Below are 22,024 nucleotides of genomic sequence, written 5' to 3'. Positions count from 1 at the left end.
GTTTAGAGGTCGTGTGTCCTCGGAGGACAAAGGACTCCTCTGGAGTCCTTTATTTATTTATTTGACAGAGAGAGAAGGACTCCTAGAGAAACTAGGAGTGTCGGAAACTCCATGACGGCCTCAAGAGATACACCTGCATTAACCATGATTTTTAAAATCCGTGTCTGTTTATAATTCGGAAGTATCCGGACTCTCCATAACATACTCAGTAGGCTCACCCAGGCCAGGAGTGGATCTGTGTTTCTGTTCAGTGGAGAGCCTGCCGTGTTCCAGCACTTTTCTAGGCACTGGAGACGAGCCCCTGCCCTCACATTCTGACACTTGCTGAGTTAACGTGTGGATGACCTATTCTCAGTGTGCTTAAAGCCATTTGTTTTTTGTTTTTTATTTTAGTAAACTAAAGGATTCTGAAGCCAAAAATAGAGAATTATTAGAAGAAATGGAAATTTTGAAGAAAAAGATGGAAGAAAAATTTAGAGCAGATACTGGTAAATTAAAATTACAAGCTTCTGAATTATTATTTAAATATAAACTTTTTTTAAGGATATGGTTTTGTTTTAGATTTAATTTTTTTTAGTTACGTAAAGGACTTAAAACAATTTCAAAGCCAAAATTCTGAAATAGGGCACATTCAAAGATACCTTCCCCAAAGGTAAGCACAGGCTTTGGTTTATCCTTGCCATTGGATCTTGGAATACACAGCAAATACATGCGTGTAAAGGCATGCCTCCGTATCCCCCTGGTTACACAAGGCAGCCTGCTTGGGGCTCCATTCTGTGTGTGGGTAGGGCCACGGCGTGCGAGGTGGTCCCAGGTTCTGTCCGCTCATGGCCGTGCTGCACCACAGTCTGCCAGGGGCTGTGGACGGTGCTGGGCTGCACAGAAAAGCCATATGTGTATAACAGTTCCTATTTCTGGGGGGGTATTTTTGGAAGTGGGGTTGCCAGTTAGAGAGTAAGCATGCATCCACTCGTGCTAGCCGTTGCCAGACTCCGCCTCAGAGGCTCATTCCGCAGAGCGGGTCTGCATGCCGAATAGGAGAGAAGTAGCATCGAAATAGAGTTCACTCACGCTTCTCTTATTGTGAGCAAGATGGAGCTCCTTTTTGTATGTTTAAGAGCTATTCGCATTTCTTATTCTGTAATTTTTTTTAAGATTTATTTATTTATTTTTTTGAAAGAGAGAGAGAGCTCACATGAGAGGGGGGAGGAGGGTCAGAGGGAGCAGCAGACTCCCTGCTGAGCAGGGAGCCCAGTGCGGGACTCAATCCCGGGACTCCAGGATCATGACCTGAGCCGAAGGCAGTCGCTTAACCAACTGAGCCACCCAGGCGCCCCTCTTATTCTGTAATTTTTATGTATTTGTATCTTTTGCCCATTTTTTTTTAAATTCAGGTTAAGTTTCTTCTAGAAGCTTTTTGTACGTCAGGTTTTTTCTTCTAGAAACTTTGTATATAGAGGATAAGAGTCTTCTGTTTGTGATAGAAGTTACAGATATTTTTCCTACTTTGTCTTTTGTTTTTTTTTACTTTGCTTATGTTTCGTTTTTTACCAAGCATAATGTTTTTTGGTGCTTTTTTGTTTTTAATTTTTGTGCAATAAATTTATCAGTCTTCTCTCTTTTCTCGAGTCATAGGGAGATATTCTCAAATCCCCAGGTACTCCAAGTAATTCACTCATATTTTCCAATACTGGTATGGTTTCATTTGTTAAATTTGGATTACTGATTCAGTTGGAATTGACTCTGATGTACATTTTGAGGAATGGGTCTAGTTTTATCTTTTTCCTGTGCTAGTTAGTAGTCTGATACCAGTTATTGAAAAAATTTCCTCTCTGTACTGATTTCACATGTGACCCTTCCCACATGAGACTCCCCCGAGCACCGGAGTCTGTCTCTGGATTTTCCTCCTCGTTCATTGTTGGCTTGATTGTGATTAAAGAGGTTTTGGGGAGCCTGTTTTAATATCTGGTAGATCTCCTCTTCCAACCCCCTTTTATAGGGATTTCTGTGGCTCTCCCAAACGAACATGACTAGAATTGCATCAGATTTATCAGCTTGTGGAGGATTGATACCGTGATGATGTTGCGTCTTCCCATCTAAACACAAAAGACGGTCTTTTAAACCTGCCTTGACTGGTCTTTGTTTCTTTTTTACAGGCCTCAAACTTCCAGATTTTCAGGATTCTATTTTTGAGTATTTCAACACTGCACCTCTTGCACACGATCTGACGTTCAGAGTAAGTGGTTATTTTTAGAAGTGACAAATTGATGGTAAATTAGGCTAGTATGACATGCTCTGACCCCATGTGGGGCCACCCACAACATCTAATAGCTTTTTCCTCATGCGGACCTGTCACATGGTGGTCAGTGTATGAGGTTAGACACATTTAAGGTGCTTGAAATGATCCCAGAGAAGCGTCCTCAGACTAAGTGGAAGTTGATTAAGAAAGTGCTCAGCATCTTCGGGGAAGAAATCTACGCTGGCCTCTGGGGGTGTGCTGAGTATTTCAGGCAGTTTTTGTTTTTTTTAATTTATTTATTTGTCAGAGAGCACGCATGAGCAGGGGGAGGGGCAGGCAGAGGGAGAGGAAGAAGCAGACTCCCTGCCGAGCAGATGCAGGGCTCAGCCCCAGGACCCTGGGATCATGACCCAAGCTGAAGGCAGACACTTAACCGACTGAGCCACCCAGGCGCCCCATGGCAGTTTTGAAAATACAAATTCTCATACCACAGCAAATGAATAAGCCAGTCTCATTAACCTTTCAGTGACTCCTGTATGGCTGTACAGTTTGGTCTTAAGGATGGGTGGAGGAAAGAGAACAGTCTTGTTGGTCTATGAGAATAGTTCAGCCCCGGGTACCCTGTCGCCAACCTGGTGTCGGCGTTCAGTGTGGCGAGCCTCTGCTCCGGGAGTAGGTTGGAGCCGCGAGAGGAAGCGGCCATTGGTGCTGTGTGAGCCCCACTTCGTCCCTGTGTGTCCTGCAAGTGTACCCAGGACAGCCTTTCCCTCTTTTTCCAAAATGCTAGGGGTGGACCCTTATTAGCAAACCCTGAAACGAGCCAGAAAGTAAAAATAATGAAAGCAGATCTCATTAATGGGATTTCTGACAAAGTGTCATTGTTTTTGTTAATTTCCAACTTTTTATTTAGAAAATTATAAACCTGCAGGAAACTTGAAAGAAAGTACAGTAAGCCTACAGCTATCTCTCACCTGTATGCACAGACATGTCCCCTAACACTCCAGGGTCTGTTTCCCGAGACGAGGGTGTTCTCACATGACCGCAGTGCTGCTAGCAGGCGGAGGACGCTTCCCGCTGAAGCCGAAGCAGAGCACATGTTTACGTTTCCCTTGTTGCACAGCAAAGTCCTTTACTGCTGGCTGGCCTCCCCTGGTCAGGATCCAGCCAGAGCCCATAGCAGCGCCCCCATTCCTCCTCCACCCCCAGCTTTTACAGCATTTGTATTTCTGTAGCGGCCATACCAGCCATCCTGCGGAATGTCCTGTGTTCTGGATTTGTCTGATAGTTCCTCACGATTAGAAGCGGGTTGTACATTTTGGCATGGATTCTGCCCAGGAGATGCTGGGTACTTCCCATGTGTGTAGGGTTGGTGATGCCAGGCTTCATCATTAGGGTGAGGTGGTGTCCACCAGACCCCGCCCCACCCCTTCGTAAGCATTGGGCCTTTGGGATGGCTGCGGGCTGGTGTCCGGCAGCAGTCCGTGCCTAGGATCAGTTAGTACCAAATCGAGCAGGTTTGTATCGCTCCTACCACTCTCCCGTACCTGCTTCTATTTACTTGTCAAAATGGTTCCTTATCAAATTAGTGATGCTTGTCTTTTCCCTAAAGTCCTCAGGTTTCCTTAAGAAGCAGATAGCTTTACCTGGTCCTCACAAGCTGGTTCCTTCAGAAACCTGCTGCCTCATAAGGCCCATGTGTCTCCCATTGTGGGAGCGCCAGGCACATCCTGGTGGACCGAGGGCGGCTGTCCTTACCGGGTGGAGGTGGCCCAGAGAGCCAGGGCATTTCCGCAGGATTAGTCCAAGAGGAGTGGTCCTTGGGGAGGTGGTCTCATCTCGGACCTGGACAGAGGCCGCTGTATCCGGCAGCCGGCGCTCCTGCAGTCTCCGTTTGGTTTTAATCCCTCTTTACTTCTGTGGTTTGAAGAGGAAGGACATTCACTGATGGAAAGAAAAAATCCTTGGTCAGAGTCTGGGTTTTTCAGGAGGTGTTTCCAGACTTAAGGATCATGTTTTAGAAGCTTCTCCCCTGCTTTCTCTGTACAAACACATTCAATGCTACAGTGTTGGTCATGGTGATGGAATCAGTGTATTTTTGTGCAAGGGTTCATTGGGCGGGAAGTGATCCTTCCCATCTGTCACAGTCAAGGACTCTGCCTCGTCCCCACATCTTCTGCCAGCCTCTCAGGAAGAAGTAAGTCACTGCCCATGCTGGCCCCCCGCCGCCCTCCCTGTGTCCCGAGCAGCCCTCAGATGTGGACGGCTCCTCATCCTTAATTCCCATTCTTGGACTCCCCAGCCAAGGGAGACTAGCCAGGCTGTTCCATGGCTGAAATTCAGTTACCTGATATTCTTTTACTCTTCATTTATCTAGAGATGGAACTCTAATGTGTGTAATATACCTTATTTATGGGTGAAATTTGCTTAGTTTGTACTTTGATGATTAGCTAATCGATGTAGCGTTTCCCTCGTGAATTTGTTAACAGATTCAAATATACTGCAGTACACAGTTGAGTGTGTTCATATGCACACACCACCGTCCCATCTGAATTCGGCTCCTTGTATAGGAACCTCATTAATTACAACTTTTAAAAAGTGTTTCTCTGGTTTGCTTCCTTGGGGTTTCAATGTGGAACATGATATGAAGCTGTCCACTTCTCCCGTAGGAAACTACCAGCTGCCTCTGCATCATGGTACTAACACTTAACTGAGCATAAATACGTAGTTTATGTATGTCTGTGCAAATATCGCAGCCTTTTATGAGGAAATAATTTCAGGAACACTCAAAATGAGGTCCTTTTTAAAGTGGCTTTAAAATGAGCTTCAAATTAGATTCAAAGCTTTAGCTTCAGTTTCAAATTGTGAAATTAATTTGGGAATCTTGAGTTCTTAGAACAAAACATTGCCTCCCTGTGTTGTAGAACTTTCAGGGAAATTCTTACTTCTGGGTCATAGGCCCCAGACCCCTGTTGATGTCCGAATTTCTTTCTGGCCCCTGAAATGAGGTTAAAAGGTATTGGACTCCTTTATCTTAACTATACCGGGTATAGATAAAGTCACTTCTGAACAAGACCAGTGGGTCGGCGGTTTCCAGTTCCTGCCCCTTAAATGGGGGACGGCGGGAGAATGGGTGGTCAGGGCTGCAGGTGGAGGGTGAGGCAGGTGGCCTCCGGCCTTTGGCGATGACCGTGGCTTGTCAGACCACGCAGTCACCACTCTGGTCTCAGAATGCCAAGGGCAGTGGCCCTGGGGGAAGACAGCAGAGCTGTGAGTGACGTCGGCTCTGATGGGACGTGATGGGAGTACAGGCCTGGGTGGGACCCGGGGTCCCTAGTGGGACAGACCGTGCAATCAGAGTCTGACTTCTGTGGAAGTTCTCTCTTTCCCACTGTGTCTCCGCCTTTGTTTTCACAGAGCGGCTCAGCTGGGGAGCAAGAGACCCAGGCTCCGAAGCCAGAGGTGTCCCCGTCGGTTTCTGTGGCCGCGAGCACAGAACAGCAGGAAGTAAGCAGTGTTGCCCTGTTGCTCCCCTGTGAGCCCTTGGGTTCCCTCCCCGCCCGTGCCCTTGATGGGCAGAGGGTGCGCTCATGCCAAGGTGGCGCCCGGTGCTACCTCGCAGCCTGTAGCAGGACCCTCTGCCAGCCGCCGAGCCCGACTTGTGTCTCAGTGTTATTGTCAGCGTATCAGCTGGGCGAGGGCTGCTCTGACGGATGTCTCAACAACGTAGGAAATTAAAAATGCTATTCATTATTAATCAGTTCTAGAGAGAAACGAATCCCAAGCAGGGTGTGATATGTAAGAGCAGTATCGAGCTCAGAGGATGCTCACCTGTCCCTGCTTGTCCCCAGGACATGGCTCGGGCCGCGCAGAGGCCACCCACCGTGCCACTGCCCACCACGCAGCCCCTCGCTCTGGCCGGACCAAAGGTAGGGGCCTGGCTTTGCACCCGTGCCGCTTTCTCAGTTGTAGGAGGGAACTTTGAATAATAAGACTTATTATTTTTGTATGCACAATGAGACACTGGTGTCCTAGTAATGGCTTGCCGTGAGCAGTGTGTGGTCCATGATGTGTCAGGACCCTGTCTCTCTCTCTCTCTCTCTCTCTCTCTCTCTTTTTAAAGAATTTATTTATTTGAGAGAGTGTGCAAGAGAGCACAAGCAGGGTGAGGGGCAGAGGGAGAAGCAGGCCCCACCCGGCTGAGCAGGGAGCCCGATGTGGGGCTCGATCCCAGGACCCTGGGACCTTGACCTGAGCCGAAGGCGGACGCTTAACCGACTGAGCCACCCGGGCGCCCCTGACTCTGTGTCTCCTTAATTCAACCAGCGAATGACAGACGGTCACATGTTAATTGGAAATTTCGGAATTCGGTCTCCTCTCCTGCATCTCCCAGATCGTAGTCCTTTCTCCAGCAGTGACCACTCTGGTCACGTGTCCACACCACGCTCCCCGCAGCTGACTTCCATCTGTCCGTCTGCACTTGGAACGGTAGAGAACCATGGGGTTCGTGGAAGGGTGTTTTCCCCCAGAGTAAGCGGAACAGCACCCAGCGTGCGGTTCTGTACCTCGTCTTTCCCAGAAGTGTATGTGGAGAGCCTCGTGCCGGCTCCCAGGACTCTCGTTGTGAGGAGGCCCGAAGTTTCCGGCTTAGCAAGCATTTGGCTTGATGCACTTAGATGCTTTGTTCTCCTTTAACGAGGCATGGCCTTAACTATAGACAGCAGGCCAACTTAGACACTTGATTTTTTTAGGCTTTGGGCTTCGATTCCTGTAGAGTCAGGGGTCAGGGGAACTGCCCTCTGGATTTTGTGTTGCGCACTCCCTTGCTTCTTACTCATGGCCCCGTAGTATTTGTGTCCCCAAGTAACGAGCCTTTCTTTTGCTCTGTCGGACCTTTACACACTCGCGTGCTGCGCGTCTCTAGCTTGCTCCTCTGCTCAGCCTCACCTTTCATTCCATCATGGATCGCGTCATGACGCGCCCGCCCTCCCAGCGAGGGGCAGCAGGTCCGTCCAGGCCCTTGCTCTTAGGAACGGGGCTGCTGTTCGTTTCTTGCGTGGCTCTGGGTCTCACATGCAAGCACAGCCCTGGGTGGCAGCCCCCGCCAAAACGTGGCCCCAGCCAGCCCCCAAGAGCCCCCGAGAGCCGCCAGCACCAGAGCGCGTGTTGGCTGTGCTAGCACGGCGTCCCTGCCTGGCCCCCCTTGCTGTTTCTGCAAGCAGACCGCTCACCAGAGGAGGCATGTGCTGGCTTTTCTGGCTCAAGTTTGGTCGGTGGGTGGTGAACACTACTCCTTGGTTAATACTGGTGAGGAGCATATACACCTCAGAGTGAAGTTGTACATTCTCAGCTTCTCGGCGTCATGCCCAAGTCTGTCAGTTTGATCACAAGCAGACTGATGGTCCCTGCTCAGAGCCAGGGTCTCACCTTCTCGATGTTCTTCCTCCAGCCGAAAGCTCACCAGTTCAGCATCAAGTCCTTCTCCAGCCCCACACAGTGCAGCCACTGCACGTCCCTGATGGTAGGGCTGATCCGGCAGGGCTACGCCTGTGAGGGTGAGTGTTGGCCGCGAGCCATGGGGGGGCCAGAGTGTGTGACTGGGACGCACCCGGGGCGCGGGTGGGGGGCAGTTACTCTAAAGTCAGATGAGGCTGGAATACAGAGCCAATGGTGAGCTAGCCGAGGGCAGATTCTCTCTCTCTTTAGTTTTATAAACGCTCAGTCGAGCTTTGGGAGACACAGTCCCTAATCCTTACAGCCACGGGAGAGGACAGGGCCACAGGGTGGCCCAGGTTATCTGTGGACTCTTGTTTACTATGAAATGAAATGTCCACGGTCCTTCTGGAAAATCAGGAAGAGCAGAGAGTAAACAGAACTTTACACTCTTCCCCGTCACATTATCTGAGGCTAAGCGCTGGTGTTTGGTCTCTCCTGGTGTCATTGTTGGCCTTGTAACCTCTGGGTGCACCACTGCCCTGTGCCGCACTCCTATCTGGCACACGACGGTGCAGTGCGATTGCCCGTCTCACAGACGGGCCCCCAGCTGACGTCACACGCGATGACAAGTGACAGCAGCTGGTCATGGGGGGACTTGCTCTGCAAGAGCAGCTTTGTGTGCGTCTACCTGGCAGCAGAAGCCTTTTCCTTGTTCCCTGGCAGGCCTTCTGCTCGGCTGCCAGGAGTCCCGTCTGTCCTTGAAGCCACTGCCCTGTCACACGCCCGCAGCTGGTTTCCTCCGGAGGCGATGGGACGGAGCTATGGGGCGTGAGGCCCGGCTTCCTGGGGGAGCAGCACGCATGGCCCTGCGGCCACGCTGCTGTGCTAGCCCTCATGCCCACGTCAGGGCCCCCACAAGCATGCTCGAGGGCTGCTCGGTGCCAGAGTCCCTGGGCTTTGTGGGGACTCTTCCAGAAACCATTCACTCCACTGGGTGTCCGGGCCATGTCTGTGACGTGGGGATTACTGCGTGGCCGCATCTGTGGCGTACACTCTGCCACGGCTTCTGCTCTGGAGGAAGCAGGTTCTGATCGCAATGCTCCTTCACTTTTCCAGTGTGCTCGTTTGCTTGCCATGTATCCTGCAAAGAGAGTGCTCCGCAGGTGTGCCCCATCCCTCCTGAGCAGTCCAAGCGGCCTCTGGGCGTGGACGTGCAGAGAGGCATAGGAACAGCCTACAAGGGCTACGTCAAGGTAGGACATGTGGAGGCCGGGTGGGGGAGGGCACTTTGCATCAGCTCCGCTCTCCCTGTCTCGGTCGTGATGACCCACAGTCACACCACACTTCTCGACAGCCGACCTTGGCTGCTTTGTGAAGTGACCTTTGTGCTGGTCCGGGGATTCCTCCCCTCCTGGGCAGTGAGGCATTCAGGCCCGGGGTCTGAGGAGCCCAGAAACATGCTCAGTCCTCCGGAGCCCCTCATCCCCACCTTTTAGTCACTTAGAGATGGTTCCAGAGCCGGTGCCGTCTGAAAACCGCTGTATCCAGACAGCCTCAGAGCTAAGGCATTCTGGGATGCCATGTGTGGTGCAAACACAGCTGTTCGCTGACTTGCCCACTTTGTTCCCTGCATCACCTTTTATCCTGTGTGGGCCCAGACCCGGCTCTGGCCGCCAGCCCCGGGGAGGGTTATTGGGGGGGCGGGGCGCTGTCCCTGGAGAAGCAGGCCAGCCACGCAGCCGCTGGATGGAAGCCCTTGGCAAGGAGGCTCCTGAGGCCCGGGGCCTGGCCTTTCTGGCCCAGTGGAACATGCTCACTGTTATCTGTAGGTCCCAAAGCCCACTGGGGTGAAGAAAGGATGGCAGCGGGCTTACGCAGTGGTCTGTGACTGCAAGCTCTTTCTCTATGACCTGCCCGAAGGCAAGTCCACCCAACCTGGTGTTGTCGCCAGCCAGGTCCTGGACCTCAGGTCTGTTCTGTGTGTTCCGTCCTGTTGTGTGAGTTCTGACTTCTCTTTAGCCCAAAATGGGAGTTTGTTGCTGGGTTATCTTTAACCTCATTTATACCTTCACATCCTTGGTCATCATGCAGTTCTAAAAACAGGTGCTTGACGTGCATGCTAGAAATTTCCCTTTGTGGTATTTTTGCATTCAACAATTTGACACATAGGTATTTAACGTAAGGAGACTATTTGCCCCAAGAACAGGTAGGAGGTTTCCCAGAAACACACTGCCCAGCCCACGGTGTTGGCACCTGCATGTCCTGTCTGTGACAGATCTAGAGCCCAGGGTCCTGCCGCACGACACCCTCTGTTACCCATGGATCTCTCATCACCTGCCTTCCTAGCATCTGACGGACGGAGATGGCATAGCATCCCCCCTCCCTCCTGGCTTGTCTTGGGGGTAGCATCCAGCTCTGTGTTTCCCCATTTTTAAAATGGGCATGATTACATCATTAGGTCGGAGGTTGGTTGTGAAGATCAAAGCAGTTCCTAGAAGGCGCACACTCAGCACAGGGCCTGGTGTCCCGTCTGCCCCTGACCTGGGCAAGGGCCCAGCACCTCAGTCTCTGTACTGGTGCTTGGGGGGCCACGGGCTGTGGTGCCCCTGACGACAGCTCCAGGGACGTGTAGCTGAGTCACCTCCACAGCGGCTCCCACTTCCACATCCCCAGGCGATCCTGCTCGTCTGTCACTGGGCGCAGGTGGGCCCTGGCCTGGTGGCCAACAGCCCACGGGCAGGTGGAGCCCAGGATTCAGAGTGTCGGACGTGGGGCTTGCACGGCTGTTTGCGCAGGTTGCATCCCATTCTTTAGAAGCCGTCACCAAGCGGCCACTTGACCATAGCCAAGTATGGGTCAAATCAGCGATGTGTATGTGGCTGGAAGCATCTGGCACAAACTAGAACCATGTGGCTCAGGGAAAGGGCTTTTATTCTCACACGTCCCTCATCACTGAAACACCTGCAGGGTTCTCGAGTCTGTGGGCTTTGTCAGCATAAGCGCTTTCTTACACAGCTGGAGGCAAGGGGCCAACCGTATGTTCTAGAAAGTAGAGCCATGGAAGTATCCTTTCTCAGGAGATTTGTAGCACTGGGGGGTGGGGGACAGGCCCATGTGCACATTCTTTCTGATGTTCCGAGTGTTCTGTTTCTTACCAGAGATGAGGAGTTTTCGGTGAGCTCGGTCCTGGCCTCAGACGTCATACATGCTTCCCGCCGAGATATTCCGTGTATATTCAGGGTATGCTTTTCTCTGTTCCTCGGAGATGTTTCGTTAATCCTAAAAAGGAAAGCTTGTGGTTAAAATGGAACAATTCTTTGGAGTATTTTACTGTGCCATAGCAAGGGGCCAGCAGACCCAGAACTCCTGTCCCTCCACCTCCTGTCTTGCTCTAGATGCCGTCCCTCGTATTGGGGTCCCTCCTCCCCAGGGCCCTGCCTTCCCCACGTCACCAGTACTGCCTTCTGTCTTGCACCCCACCCGGTCTGTGTGTGCAGTCACAGCGTGCCTGATGCTGGGAGCTGCCCCATGGTCTTTTATGGATGGAATGTGCCCCCGCGGTTCCCCTCCCTGGGACTTACTCGTCCTCAACTGGAGCAAAACAGAAGGAATCAGTAGACGTTTCCCAGCAGCATTTTTGTTGGCCGAGATGGAGAGTCCCCCCACTGAGGTCCTGTTAGATGGTGTGGCATTAGGAAGCCTCTGAGCAGTTGTGGATTAGGGAAAGAATCACCCCCAGCCCCTCCATTGGGAATTTTTATAAACACAGTAGCATTTTCACGGACCACAAAGTGAAGTCCAAGAATCCTCTTTCCTGAACTCACCTACCTGTTCAGAAGCTCATACGTATGATACAGGAAATCGCCGTCCTTGGGTGCTTAAAAGCTGACCGTTCTGTACCAGCCAACGCCGTCCAGGCTCCTGCTGTGTGCTCAGGGAACGCTCACAGGGAAGCATGTGTAGGCAGAGCGTTTGTGTGGGAGATTCTGTTTTTCGTGTTCTGTTGTTAATTATAGTAAGGTCATTCAAGAAATTGTTTTAAAATCGGGTAACTCCATCACAGTGTTGGCAAGAGCAAAATCTGACAAAGAAGGGATGCAGGGCGCCTGTTTTTAACAGTGCCCCCGCCCGTTTACAGCAGCAGAGCCCCTCACAGCGTCTGTGGGCACCCCAGAATCGGGACTCAGCAGTCGCCCTGAGCCAGAGTGCTGGGCAGCATGCCCTCCAGCGCGAGGTGGTGTCCAGGCCAGGCTGTGGGCGTCTGTGCGCTGTACTTTGGTTGTCTTATGGCTCTTTTCTTTGTCACGAAGGTGACAGCCTCTCTCTTAGGGACACCTTCTAAGACCAGCTCACTGCTCATTCTGACAGAAAATGAGAACGAAAAGAGGAAGTGGGTTGGGATTCTAGAAGGACTGCAGTCGATCCTCCACAAGAACCGCTTGAGGAACCAGGTGGTGCATGTCCCGCAGGAGGCCTACGACAGCACGCTGCCTCTCATCAAGGCCGTCCTGAGCGCTGCCGTTGTGGGTGCGTGCCAGGGGCCGCGTGGGGCCGCGCTCTTGAGCAACAGGGAGCAGCAGAGCGTGTCAGCGGGTGCTGTGCTGCCCGATCTGCCTTCCAGTGGGTGGCGGCCACAGCCGTGTTGTCCATTGGAACTGAGTCCCTGCTTCTGCTTCGCGAAGCGAATGGTGTGCGTCCGTAGTACTGACGTTCGTGTGTTGTTCTTACCCCTCCTGCCTTGACAGATGGGGACAGGATCGTGGTCGGCCTGGAAGAAGGGCTCTACATCATAGAGGTGACCCGCGATGGTGCGTGCACAGGGGCTGCTGCCCGTCCTCCCGGGTTTGCACAGCCGGGTGTGGGAGCAGTGGCAGGAACCCTCGCGAGCTGAGATGCATTCAGTGATGTGCAAATTACGTAAACACAGGGAAGGGCAAACAGCTGAGAAACCCCGTTTGCAACAGATAAGACAGGTGTTCAGCAGATGCGGGTGGAGTGTCCACTGGTGCCTCAGAGTCGGGCAGGGACCTACCCCCGGGCGCAGCAGAGCACACAGACCAACCGGCAGCGTTGGGGGGGGGGTGAGTGGCTTACTGTGCTCACTGGGCTCGTCAAGGAGAGGACTGAGGAGGGAGTTGGGGGCAAGAAGGAGGATCGTTTACTGAATTCCTGGGCGTGCTGAGGCCTTACTGAAAATTTCCTTTCTCTGCTTCAAAGTTTGACATTCCCTTCTTCCTGGCAAGGAAATGCAAAGTATCCCATGTCTCCCCTCTTCACCACCCTGTGTCTCAGGAGAGAATTCCAAGGAGACTAAAACTGGCCTGGGCCCTGGGCCAGGCTCTGGCCATGTCCCCCAGAAATAAGGAGCTGCTCCATGGTGGGCAGCATTCCCTTCCTGCTGAGCCCGGTGTGAAGCGTATCACCAGGGGCGACCGCTGCTGGCCCACACCCAGGGCTGTTGGTCCCTCAGGTTCCAGACCAAGGGCTCTGCTCAGAGAGCCCTTAGTGCAGGTCCTAACCAATTAGGGTATTGGGGAGATTGGGTTAATTCGGGGGTGGGTGCTTTCAGAGAGTTTATCTGAGGGTCCGGTGAGGTTGGGAGACGGGCCTTTGTTCCCCACCTGCCACCCGAGGGTTCTTGTCTTCAGGGACGAACTGGAAGGAGGTCCAGATCCACCCCCCGAGGCTGCAGCGCGCTCAGCATCTCCCAGCTTGCGGGGGGCGGGGGGCGGGTCGCTGGTACCATGGAGGCAGAGAGAGGAGTGTGAGAACGACGGCCCCTGGGGGCTTCTGAAGGAGGGCGCTGCCCTGGCATCTGCAGGACAGTGACATTTGCAGGGGTGGAGGCACGTTCTAGAGCATGTTCTAGAGCTGGCTGGCAGGGAAGGGAGCTGACGGGGAGGTTCCTGGCGCCCTTGGGCAAGTGCCCGGGAGCTGCCATGAGACGCTGCTTTTCTGTTCCCGCAGTGATCGTCCGAGTTGCTGACTACAAGAAAGTCTACCAGATCGAGCTTGCTCCCAAAGACAAAGTGGCTGTCCTCCTCTGCGGCCGGAACCACCATGTCCATCTCTGTCCATGGTCTGCCTTCGATGGGGCAGAAAGCAACGTCGACATCAAGCTTCCAGAAACAAAAGGCTGCCAGCTCATAGCGACTGCGACACTGAACAAGAGCTCCTCCACCTTCCTGTTTGCGGCTGTGAAACGGCTGGTCCTTTGCTATGAGGTCCAGAGAACTAGGCCTTTCCACAGGAAGGTCAATGAAATTGTGGCCCCCGGCACTGTGCAGTGGATGGCCGCGCTCAAGGACAAGCTCTGTGTTGGCTACCCTTCGGGGTTCTCTCTGCTGAGCCCCCAGGGGGACGGGCAGGCTCTAACCCTGGTAAATCCCAATGACCCCTCGCTTACGTTCCTCTCACAGCAGTCTTTTGATGCCCTTTGTGCTGTGGAGCTCAAAAGCGAGGAGTACCTGCTTTGCTTCAGCCACATGGGACTGTACGTGGACCCACAAGGTCGGAGGTCACGCATGCAGGAGCTCATGTGGCCTGCGGCGCCTGTTGCCTGTAGTATGTATATGTTTTTCTGTTGCCATATCCCTGTTGCTGCTCTTCACCTCGACAGTCAGCATGCGTTCTAGTTTGCTTTGGTTTGTCTCTCAGTTCCCTTAGCCAAGCAGTTAGGCGCCGGAGAAGTGGGCCCCGTGCATTTCTTCAAGAGAAGGTGCAGTCCCGACAGCGCATCTCGGACCAGTCGGGGCAGGGGGGAAGGGGAGTCCCCTCTAGCGCCAGCCTCCTGCCTGCGGCGCCTTTCTCTCCTGGAGCACCCGGGCTTTGCAGGGGCCCCTGATTTATAAACTCACACTGTAATAAAAACAAGCTCTTAAAGGGGTTTGGTAGCCAGAAAAAAATTCAGCTCCAGTGTGCGGGGGTAAAGTTCTTGCTGGGACAGACGTATCCCTGGAAATGCTGGGAGCTGCGTCCCTTTGCCTAGTTTCAGTGGCATTCTGTGGAACGGGGTCCCCAGACAGGAGTCTCTAAGGCCTGAGCCTGGTGAGCCAAGGCCCCAAGTTGGCTCCAGGGGGGCACTTCCCACTCTGTCTGGTCCCTCTTAGCAGACTCTACGCCTCAGATCACCTGCTCAGTGTATCCCGAGTCGGTGAAGCAGCAGGTCAAAGAGCAGGTGTTGAAGAGATGGGCCACAGGGTACACGCTGATGTTGAGCGGATGGGGGATAGGGGACGGGGTGGGAGGTGGGGGTCATATTTTTCCTTAATTACCTAAAAGGATGACCTTTTGTGTGCCTTGTTGCTGGCCACGCCAAGCTGGTAGAGTACCCGAGGGCGTCGGAACGAGGACGCTGGGCCCTTGAGAGGATCCACCGGCCTTCAGCTCTCCGGGCCTCTGCATGTTCCTTGACTCTGTCAGCCCTCAGCCAGGGCAGCAGACAGGCAGGTGGTGGCAGGCCGGGTCCCTTCCCTGCCGCTCCCCGTCGTTCTCATAGGCAGCCTGGACAGGAGTCGCCGCAGAGCCACGTGGCATCCCTGCCTGTCAGGGTCTTTTCCTCCTGAACCCTAAGTTTTTGAAAAGTTTATTGTGGAAACGGCACTGAGCGTGATGTTTTTGGCATCCTGGCTGTGTGGCTGGCACACACACCTAAAGCTCCTGTGTTGGCCCTGTCCAGTTCTCGCTCCCCCTTTGTGCACAGTGCAGACACCAGATCCGTTTTAGAGCTGGCGAAAAATAAGTCACTAATGTTCAGGCTGGAGAACTAAAACTGTTGCCTCCTCATTCCACGCCTGTGCTGAGCACTCGAGTGCGTGCGTTCTCACCTGTCTCCCGTAGGGAGGCGCAGTCAGTCCCACCTGGCCAAGGAGGGCAGAGGGCGTCACATGGGGCACGCGGCGGAGCCCGGCTCAAATGCTGGTCTCTCAGGCTCCCCAGCCCGTTTTCTCGCCACTGGTGTTGATGTTTTAATTTACAGTTTTTTTTAGACTGGATGCCTCAGTTTATCACTTTATCGGCAAGCCACACAGATCACTCCTTGGCTCCTTGCAAAGGAAGCCCCACATGTTCCCAAGTAAGAGGAGCTGTCCCAGGGGCCTCCGTGTGGAGAACGGTCCTCTGAAAGTTACTTCAGAAAGTTTTTCTGCTTGTCACTTCTGTGACAGGCTCTGGCCAGTTCCAGCCTCTCGGCTACTTCCTAAAGCCTGTTTCGTTTCCCTGTTTGTATTCAAAAGAGAAGGGCTGACCACACAGCCCACTGGGAACTGACAGCAACACATCAAGAGAAGCCTTTCAAAGGTCCATCTTCAGTTAGTGACACGAGGGAGTTTAAGTCAGGCCTGGAAGGCAGGAGGGCCGGAGCGGAGGCTGAGCTGTGCTGCGTGGCTCTGCGCTTCTGCGGGGTGTCGCTGGGGACACCGCGGTGTGCCGCGCACCTGCCTTGCCCTCCCTGGCAGGCCCTCTCCTTCCCCCGGTTCTGATAGTCTTACTGCAGTTCTAAATGGGGGACCGTGCCCTTAAACCTCACATGCCAGATGGGCCGGCGGTCATTGGAGTGTTCCCGTCCCCCCCTGGCAGTATGCCATCACTCGGGGTGAGGGGGGAATGGCCCCCCTGCCGCGGGGCTCCCCCCAGGAAGCTGGTCCCAGGTGTTCAGCCCACCAGAGGGTTGCCTGCAAACATCCAGAAGGACCAGTCTCAGAGAAAGCCGATGGGTTAGCTGGGGGCAGAGACGGGCAGGATTGTAGCCCCAGAGCTAAGCAGCAGTTTTGTTTGGAGATTTAAGTATTTACTCAGAAACGTGACTTTTTGGCATCTCTTAAAGGAATTTGCCTCAAAACAATGCTCGGCCCCTGCCTCAATTTCACATGCCTTGAGCCTGAAGCAGTTGTTTTTGCAGTAATTGTGTAAGGAGGCTAAATGAAAAAGTTAACTTCTTAAGCCCTCTTGAACATCTGTACTGTGGTATTTAAAATGTTCAGCTACGGGGATGGTAAAGCATTTTAAACGTGCGGTGTCGGCGTGAACTCTGAAGCGAAGGTTCTTTCTGGAGCGGGAATGTGAAAGTGTCTACCCTTTGAACCCGTTGTAACCCCTAAGCTGAGGGCAGCGTGTCCCCCGTTGGCACTTTCTAAAGTTCCCGGGTGTCGGGGCCTTGCCACCGCCGTCCAGGGTGGAAGGCGCCCGGTGTGGGGCCGGGCACGGGGGTCGCTCACCTTGCTTGCTCCGTCTGCGCCAGGTTGCAGCCCCTCCCACGTCACGGTGTACAGCGAGTACGGCGCGGACGTGTTTGACGTGCGCACCATGGAGTGGGTGCAGACCATCGGCCTGCGGAGGGTAAGGGCCCGGGCTGGTGCGGGGCAGCCCCCTCCCGCCCCGCCCCCCGCCCCCAGCTAGCCCCCCTGTCTGTTCTCCCGCACAGATAAGACCACTCAGCTCGGACGGCACCCTCAACCTCCTCAGCTGCGAGCCGCCCCGCCTCATCTACTTCAAGAGCAAGTTCGCGGGTGAGCCGGGCGGCGGGTGGAAGTGCAGGGAAGGGGCGAGGCGGGGCCAGCTCGAGGGCCACGTGGGCCCACAGGGGTCGCTCCACATTCCCGCAGGAACGGTCCTCAACGTGCCTGACACCTGTGATAACAGCAAGAAGCAGATGCTTCGGACCAGGAGCAAGAGGCGCTTTGTCTTCAAGGTCCCGGAGGAGGAGAGGTTGCAGCAGCGGCGGTGAGCACGCCAACCCTGGCCAGCCCGGCCTCGCTGCGGGGAAGGGGGGTCGAGCCTAGAGGGTTTTCACATATTTGTGAATCTCGAAAATACTTTTCTTTCCCTCAGAGAGATGCTTAGAGACCCAGAATTGAGATCCAAGATGATATCCAACCCAACCAACTTCAACCACGTGGCCCACATGGGCCCAGGTGATGGAATGCAGGTGCTCATGGACTTGCCTCTGGTGAGCTCGCGGGGGCGGGGCCCTGGGGCACCGACCTGCCGTGGGGCGGGGCCGGGGGCGGGGCCGGGGGCGGGCCGGGGCTACCCACTTGCCCAGGTGCGGCGCAGACCGGAGCCGTCTCTCCTTCACGGCGGCCGCTCCCAGGGGCTGTGTGTTCATTTGTGTGTCTCTAAACACCAGGGCATTTACACTGGCTGGGCGTCTGTCACCATTTCAGGAGGTTAGTGTTTTGTGAGGAAACTAGCTGTCAAAAAGGATTTCTTAGGAATATCTTCATACAAGCAGGTAGCATAATTTTTCACTTAAAAACATGAGCTAGGATTTGACTAAAATCGTTATTGCCGATTCTTAGCTCAAAATCGGCCTGGCACCACTGTCTAGGGAGCGAGGTCCCAGGACCCCGGCTGTGTTCCATGGTGCCCGCTTTGCAGGTGGCTGACCTGCTGGGCCGGGGTCTGCCTGCGCTCCCCGCCTGGGCGCCCCAGAGCCTGCTCACTACCCTTCTCTCCACCCAGAGCGCTGTGCCCCCTTCCCAGGAGGAGAGGCCTGGCCCTGCTCCCCCCAGCCTGTCCCGGCAGCCTCCGCCCAGGAATAAGCCCTACATCTCGTGGCCCTCGTCAGGTACCAGGGTGTCCGAGGGTGGGGGCCTGGCCCGCTGGGGCTCTGGCCTCTTTTCCCTAAGATGACAGTGTCCTTGTCCCGTAGGTGGCTCGGAGCCCGGAGTGGCTGTGCCTCTTAGGAGTATGTCCGACCCCGACCAGGACTTTGACAAAGAGGTAAGACTTGCCTCATTCCGGGGACACGACCTGAGCGTCTGCAGCTCCTCACGTTGGAGGAGAATCAGAGTGGTAACAGCGGCTTCATCCCACCTGGAACCGCCGTGTGGGGCCCAGCAGGCCCGGGAAAGAGGGGGCCGGGGTGCAGCTTGGTCGCCACTGCAGAAGGAGAGCAGCCTGGTGATGGGCGGACCTGAGTGCTTCTAGGCTCCTCTGTGTACTTCTCCATATTCAGATGTAACGTGCTGGTAGGTGCGTTCGTTTTAACGCACAGGTGGCCTGGTGCATTTTGGAGAGCCTTCTGCGACGGTCTCTCTTCCCCGTTCCTCCGATGGCCGTTCAGGATCGGGGTGTGCGGGGCGGGGCCAGCGTGGCTCGGGTGTTCTTCGGGCATTCCGGACCCCGCTGTGGTGGGCAGCATTCTTGTGCACGCTGAGGCGCGCATCTGAGAGAGGCGTGGGGACAGTGCGGGAGCCCAACCCCCTGCTCTGTGGCTCCCCGGGAACCCCGCCCGGGGTGGAACGGGTAAGGCAGACACAGGTCTTACTGCACATGTTGCTGACTCTCCAAGGTCCACGGTCATTCCAAACGTGGGCCGAGGGTTTCTTCCTCCAGGGCCCGGTTGCACACCTTCACCCCCTCACTGATTCCTAGAAGCTCTTGTCTCACTGTGAACACAGTCTGTTGCCGATACTAATTCTCACGCGGTCCAGTCTGTCTTTTTCAGCTAAGGTAAACAGACGTTCTCTTGTGGTCTCTTCAGGAGTGTGGCGAGGTGTCCTTTCTGTGTGTCATGCCCTCATGACGTTTGTCTGTGAGAGAGAGTGTCCTGACCGAGTGCCTGTTTGTAGGCAAGGACCTGAGCTGACTTATTTCGAAAGTGGATGACAACCTGGCCCCGTGCCATTTATTTCCCTCCAACTCGAAATGTCTTTTTTATATGTTAAACTCCTTTGTTCATGTGTTTCTATTTCTGGACAGTCCGTCTAAACGGATGGATTCTTTTCCTTTGTCAGTGCCGCCTGTAGCAGATTGGGCAAAGCAGATCTCTTTGTTCCTCCTTTATGACAGTTTCTTAGCTGTTTTTATTTTCTGCAAATAAATTTTATTTCTCTTAAGTGTATTTTTTTTTTTAAGATTTTATTTATCCACCTGAAAGAGACAGAGAGCGAGAGCAGGAACACAAGCAGGGGGAGTGGGAGGGGGAGAGCAGTCTTCCCGCCGAGCAGGGAGCCCGATGGTGGACTTGACGACCTGAGCCGAAGGCAGACGCTTAACGACTGAGTCACCCAGGTGCCCTCTCTTAAGTGTATTTATTAAGTAATATCTACACCCAGTGTGGAGCTTGAACCCATGACCCTGGGATCAAGAGTCACATGCTCTTCCAACTGAGCCAGGCACGCACCCCACTCCAAATAAATTTTAAAACCAGCTTGTTGGGGGCGCCTGGGTGGCTCAGTTGTTAGGCGTCTGCCTTCGGCTCAGGTCATGATCCAAGGGTCCTGGGATCGAGCCCCGCATCGGGCTCCCTGCTCGGCGGGAAGCCTGCTTCTCCCTCTCCCACTCCCCCTTGCTTGTGTTTCCTCTCTTTGCTGTCTCTCTCTCTGTCAAAAAATGAAATCTTTTAAAAAAACAAAACAAAACACCAGCTTGTTGGCTTCACAGTAAAAAAGTAAAAATTGTGTTGAGCTTTTCGTTGGGATTACATTGAATTCATAGATTAATTTGGAGGATATTCACCGTCTTGATCTTTCCTGTGTGGGAACATTGAGTGTCTCTCCAGTTGATGGTTTCCCTCCTACAGGTAGTGCACATTTGTGGTAAGTTCTTCTTATGAATTTGAAGGGGTTTGTTGCTACTGTGAAGGTACTATAATCTTCCTTTACGTATCTGGTGGTTACGGCTGGGGTCCGTACAAGCTGGCAACTTTGGACTGTCCAGTGTCCAGCGACCTTGCTGAATTCTGATTAGCACTCGTGTTTGGTTGGTGGCCTTGGGAGTTCTGTCTCTCTGACTCGGGGCCGGGGGAGGGGGCGGGTGGGCTGCAGAGGCTGGTGTTGGGCCTCGCTCAGCGCACTGGCCGGCGCTCCTGAGAGCGGAGGTTTGGCCTGCCGACACCATGGGCTCTGGGTCCCCGCCCGGGCTCCGGTAAGACTCACACCACCTGTCCTTTCTGGCGAGCGTCTCACCGAGATAAGCAAGTGGTTTTCTCCTCCAAGCTCAGGAAGAGCTCTTTCAGTAAGGAAGGGGTGATACATACTAGTCAGAGGCTTTCATCAAAGGTGTCCCCGGTGACCGCCTTCATGGGATTTCTCTCTAGCCTGTTCGTGTCAGAGCTGACAGCCTTGCCTCCTGAGAGGAAATCCTCCATGGTCGTGATGTGCTGTTCTTGTTTCAAATAGATGCAGTCTGGGGTCATTGTGTTGACAGTGCTCATCAGTAAAGTTTGTGTCCTGTGCTGTCCTTGGCCGCCTTTGTCCTCAGAGCCGCGCTAGCCTCAGCTCTGACTGAGGGAGTTTGCATATCTTAGTAGCCTTAATATACCAGTTTTCTTTTCTGGAAGGTTTCATAGAATATCCTTAAAACTGCCTAAGATTGACGACTCCAGAGGGAGGTCTTGGTTTTAGGTCTTGGTTTTTTCTCTTATTTTACTTTTTTTCCCTCAACTGTATATTTTGAAAATTTCAAACCTCCAGAAAAGTTGCAAGAATACTAGAGTGAGCATCCCATGTGAGCTTTATCTAACCTCCTTCTCCCTGTTGGGTGTGTGGGGAACACCCAGCAGAAGGGAAGGTGCAGCATCACAACAACCCCTCATCCTGTTCTGTGCGTGTGTCCTGAGGGTGCAGGCGCCTCCTCCCTGATCACAGGGCTCACGTCGCGCCTCGGGTCCTCCCAGAGACTGTTCATGCCCAGGGCCCGGCTGTTCTTAAACCCAGAATCTGGTTAAGGATAACACATTGCATTCCGTAGTCCTGGCTCTAGTCTGAGTCCAGCCTTTTTTTTTTTTTTATCTTTTGTGACATTGAATTTGTTAGGAAAAGTACGGTTCTTTTGCAGAATGTCCCTCAGTCAGGGCTTGTCTGAGATTTTGAATTGGAGAACAGTGAAAAGTCCCCATAGCGCTCCCCCCCAGGGACCCGCATATAGGTGCGTGTAAGCACGTGTGTGCGCACATACTTCTCCTGAACTGTATCGGTAGGTGGGCCAGACCAGGCCCCTTGCCCCAAGAGCAGGGATAGGGTTCTCGTCCCATGTGACCACGGTGCCACCGGCAGTGGTCCGCACTTGCCTGGCACACTTCCTTCTGTTTCCCCAGCCTCCGGTCTCACCACATCACTTGGGCTCCTTGCCCCTGGAGCAGGTCCTCCGTCTTTCCAACATCCCCTTGTCTCGGGGTTCAGGTTATAAGTCCCAGGCTGGAGTACCACACAGAGGACGTACATCCTGAGGCACAGAGCACCCGTTTGCCCTGCACTGATCTGGCGTGTTCACACTCTTGAAAGAATGTAAGTGGAGTTCACGCCATTGTAAAGTGAACAGTTCAGTGGCTGTTTAGTAAATTCACGGAGTTGTGCAACCCCCAGCTAAAGATGAAAGTATTTCCATCACTGCAGAGGCCCCCCCCCC

At 53.6% G+C, this 22,024-nt stretch overlaps 1 protein-coding gene across 4 annotated transcripts in view; it reads left to right on the top strand.

The window, feature by feature from the left end:
• The window catches only part of CDC42BPB (CDC42 binding protein kinase beta), a 99,621-nt gene that overhangs the window by 74,320 nt on the left and 3,277 nt on the right, over nucleotides 1-22,024 (top strand). For 2 of the 4 annotated variants that reach the window (XM_073895913.1, XM_025869316.2), the window contains 17 exons: nucleotides 394-488; nucleotides 2,157-2,236; nucleotides 5,654-5,743; nucleotides 6,088-6,165; nucleotides 7,686-7,791; nucleotides 8,789-8,925; nucleotides 9,502-9,641; nucleotides 10,831-10,912; nucleotides 11,983-12,199; nucleotides 12,418-12,480; nucleotides 13,640-14,236; nucleotides 16,911-17,008; nucleotides 17,094-17,178; nucleotides 17,275-17,392; nucleotides 17,501-17,618; nucleotides 18,134-18,239; nucleotides 18,324-18,394. In XM_073895913.1, coding sequence (XP_073752014.1) covers nucleotides 394-488; nucleotides 2,157-2,236; nucleotides 5,654-5,743; nucleotides 6,088-6,165; nucleotides 7,686-7,791; nucleotides 8,789-8,925; nucleotides 9,502-9,641; nucleotides 10,831-10,912; nucleotides 11,983-12,199; nucleotides 12,418-12,480; nucleotides 13,640-14,236; nucleotides 16,911-17,008; nucleotides 17,094-17,178; nucleotides 17,275-17,392; nucleotides 17,501-17,618; nucleotides 18,134-18,239; nucleotides 18,324-18,394 — 2,281 coding nt within the window. Of the gene's footprint in view, nucleotides 1-393; nucleotides 489-2,156; nucleotides 2,237-5,653; nucleotides 5,744-6,087; nucleotides 6,166-7,685; nucleotides 7,792-8,788; nucleotides 8,926-9,501; nucleotides 9,642-10,830; nucleotides 10,913-11,982; nucleotides 12,200-12,417; nucleotides 12,481-13,639; nucleotides 14,237-16,910; nucleotides 17,009-17,093; nucleotides 17,179-17,274; nucleotides 17,393-17,500; nucleotides 17,619-18,133; nucleotides 18,240-18,323; nucleotides 18,395-22,024 lie in introns of those variants that run through there. The other 2 variants (XM_073895912.1, XR_003207583.2) reach the window with 2 other exon arrangements.

Source organism: Callorhinus ursinus, unplaced genomic scaffold (genome assembly GCF_003265705.2).
Source record: "Callorhinus ursinus isolate GAN/ISIS: 27379988/994484 unplaced genomic scaffold, GSC_fseal_2.0 scaffold8, whole genome shotgun sequence".
NCBI lineage: Eukaryota > Metazoa > Chordata > Mammalia > Carnivora > Otariidae > Callorhinus > Callorhinus ursinus.
This window is presented reverse-complemented; position numbering and strand designations above follow the sequence as displayed.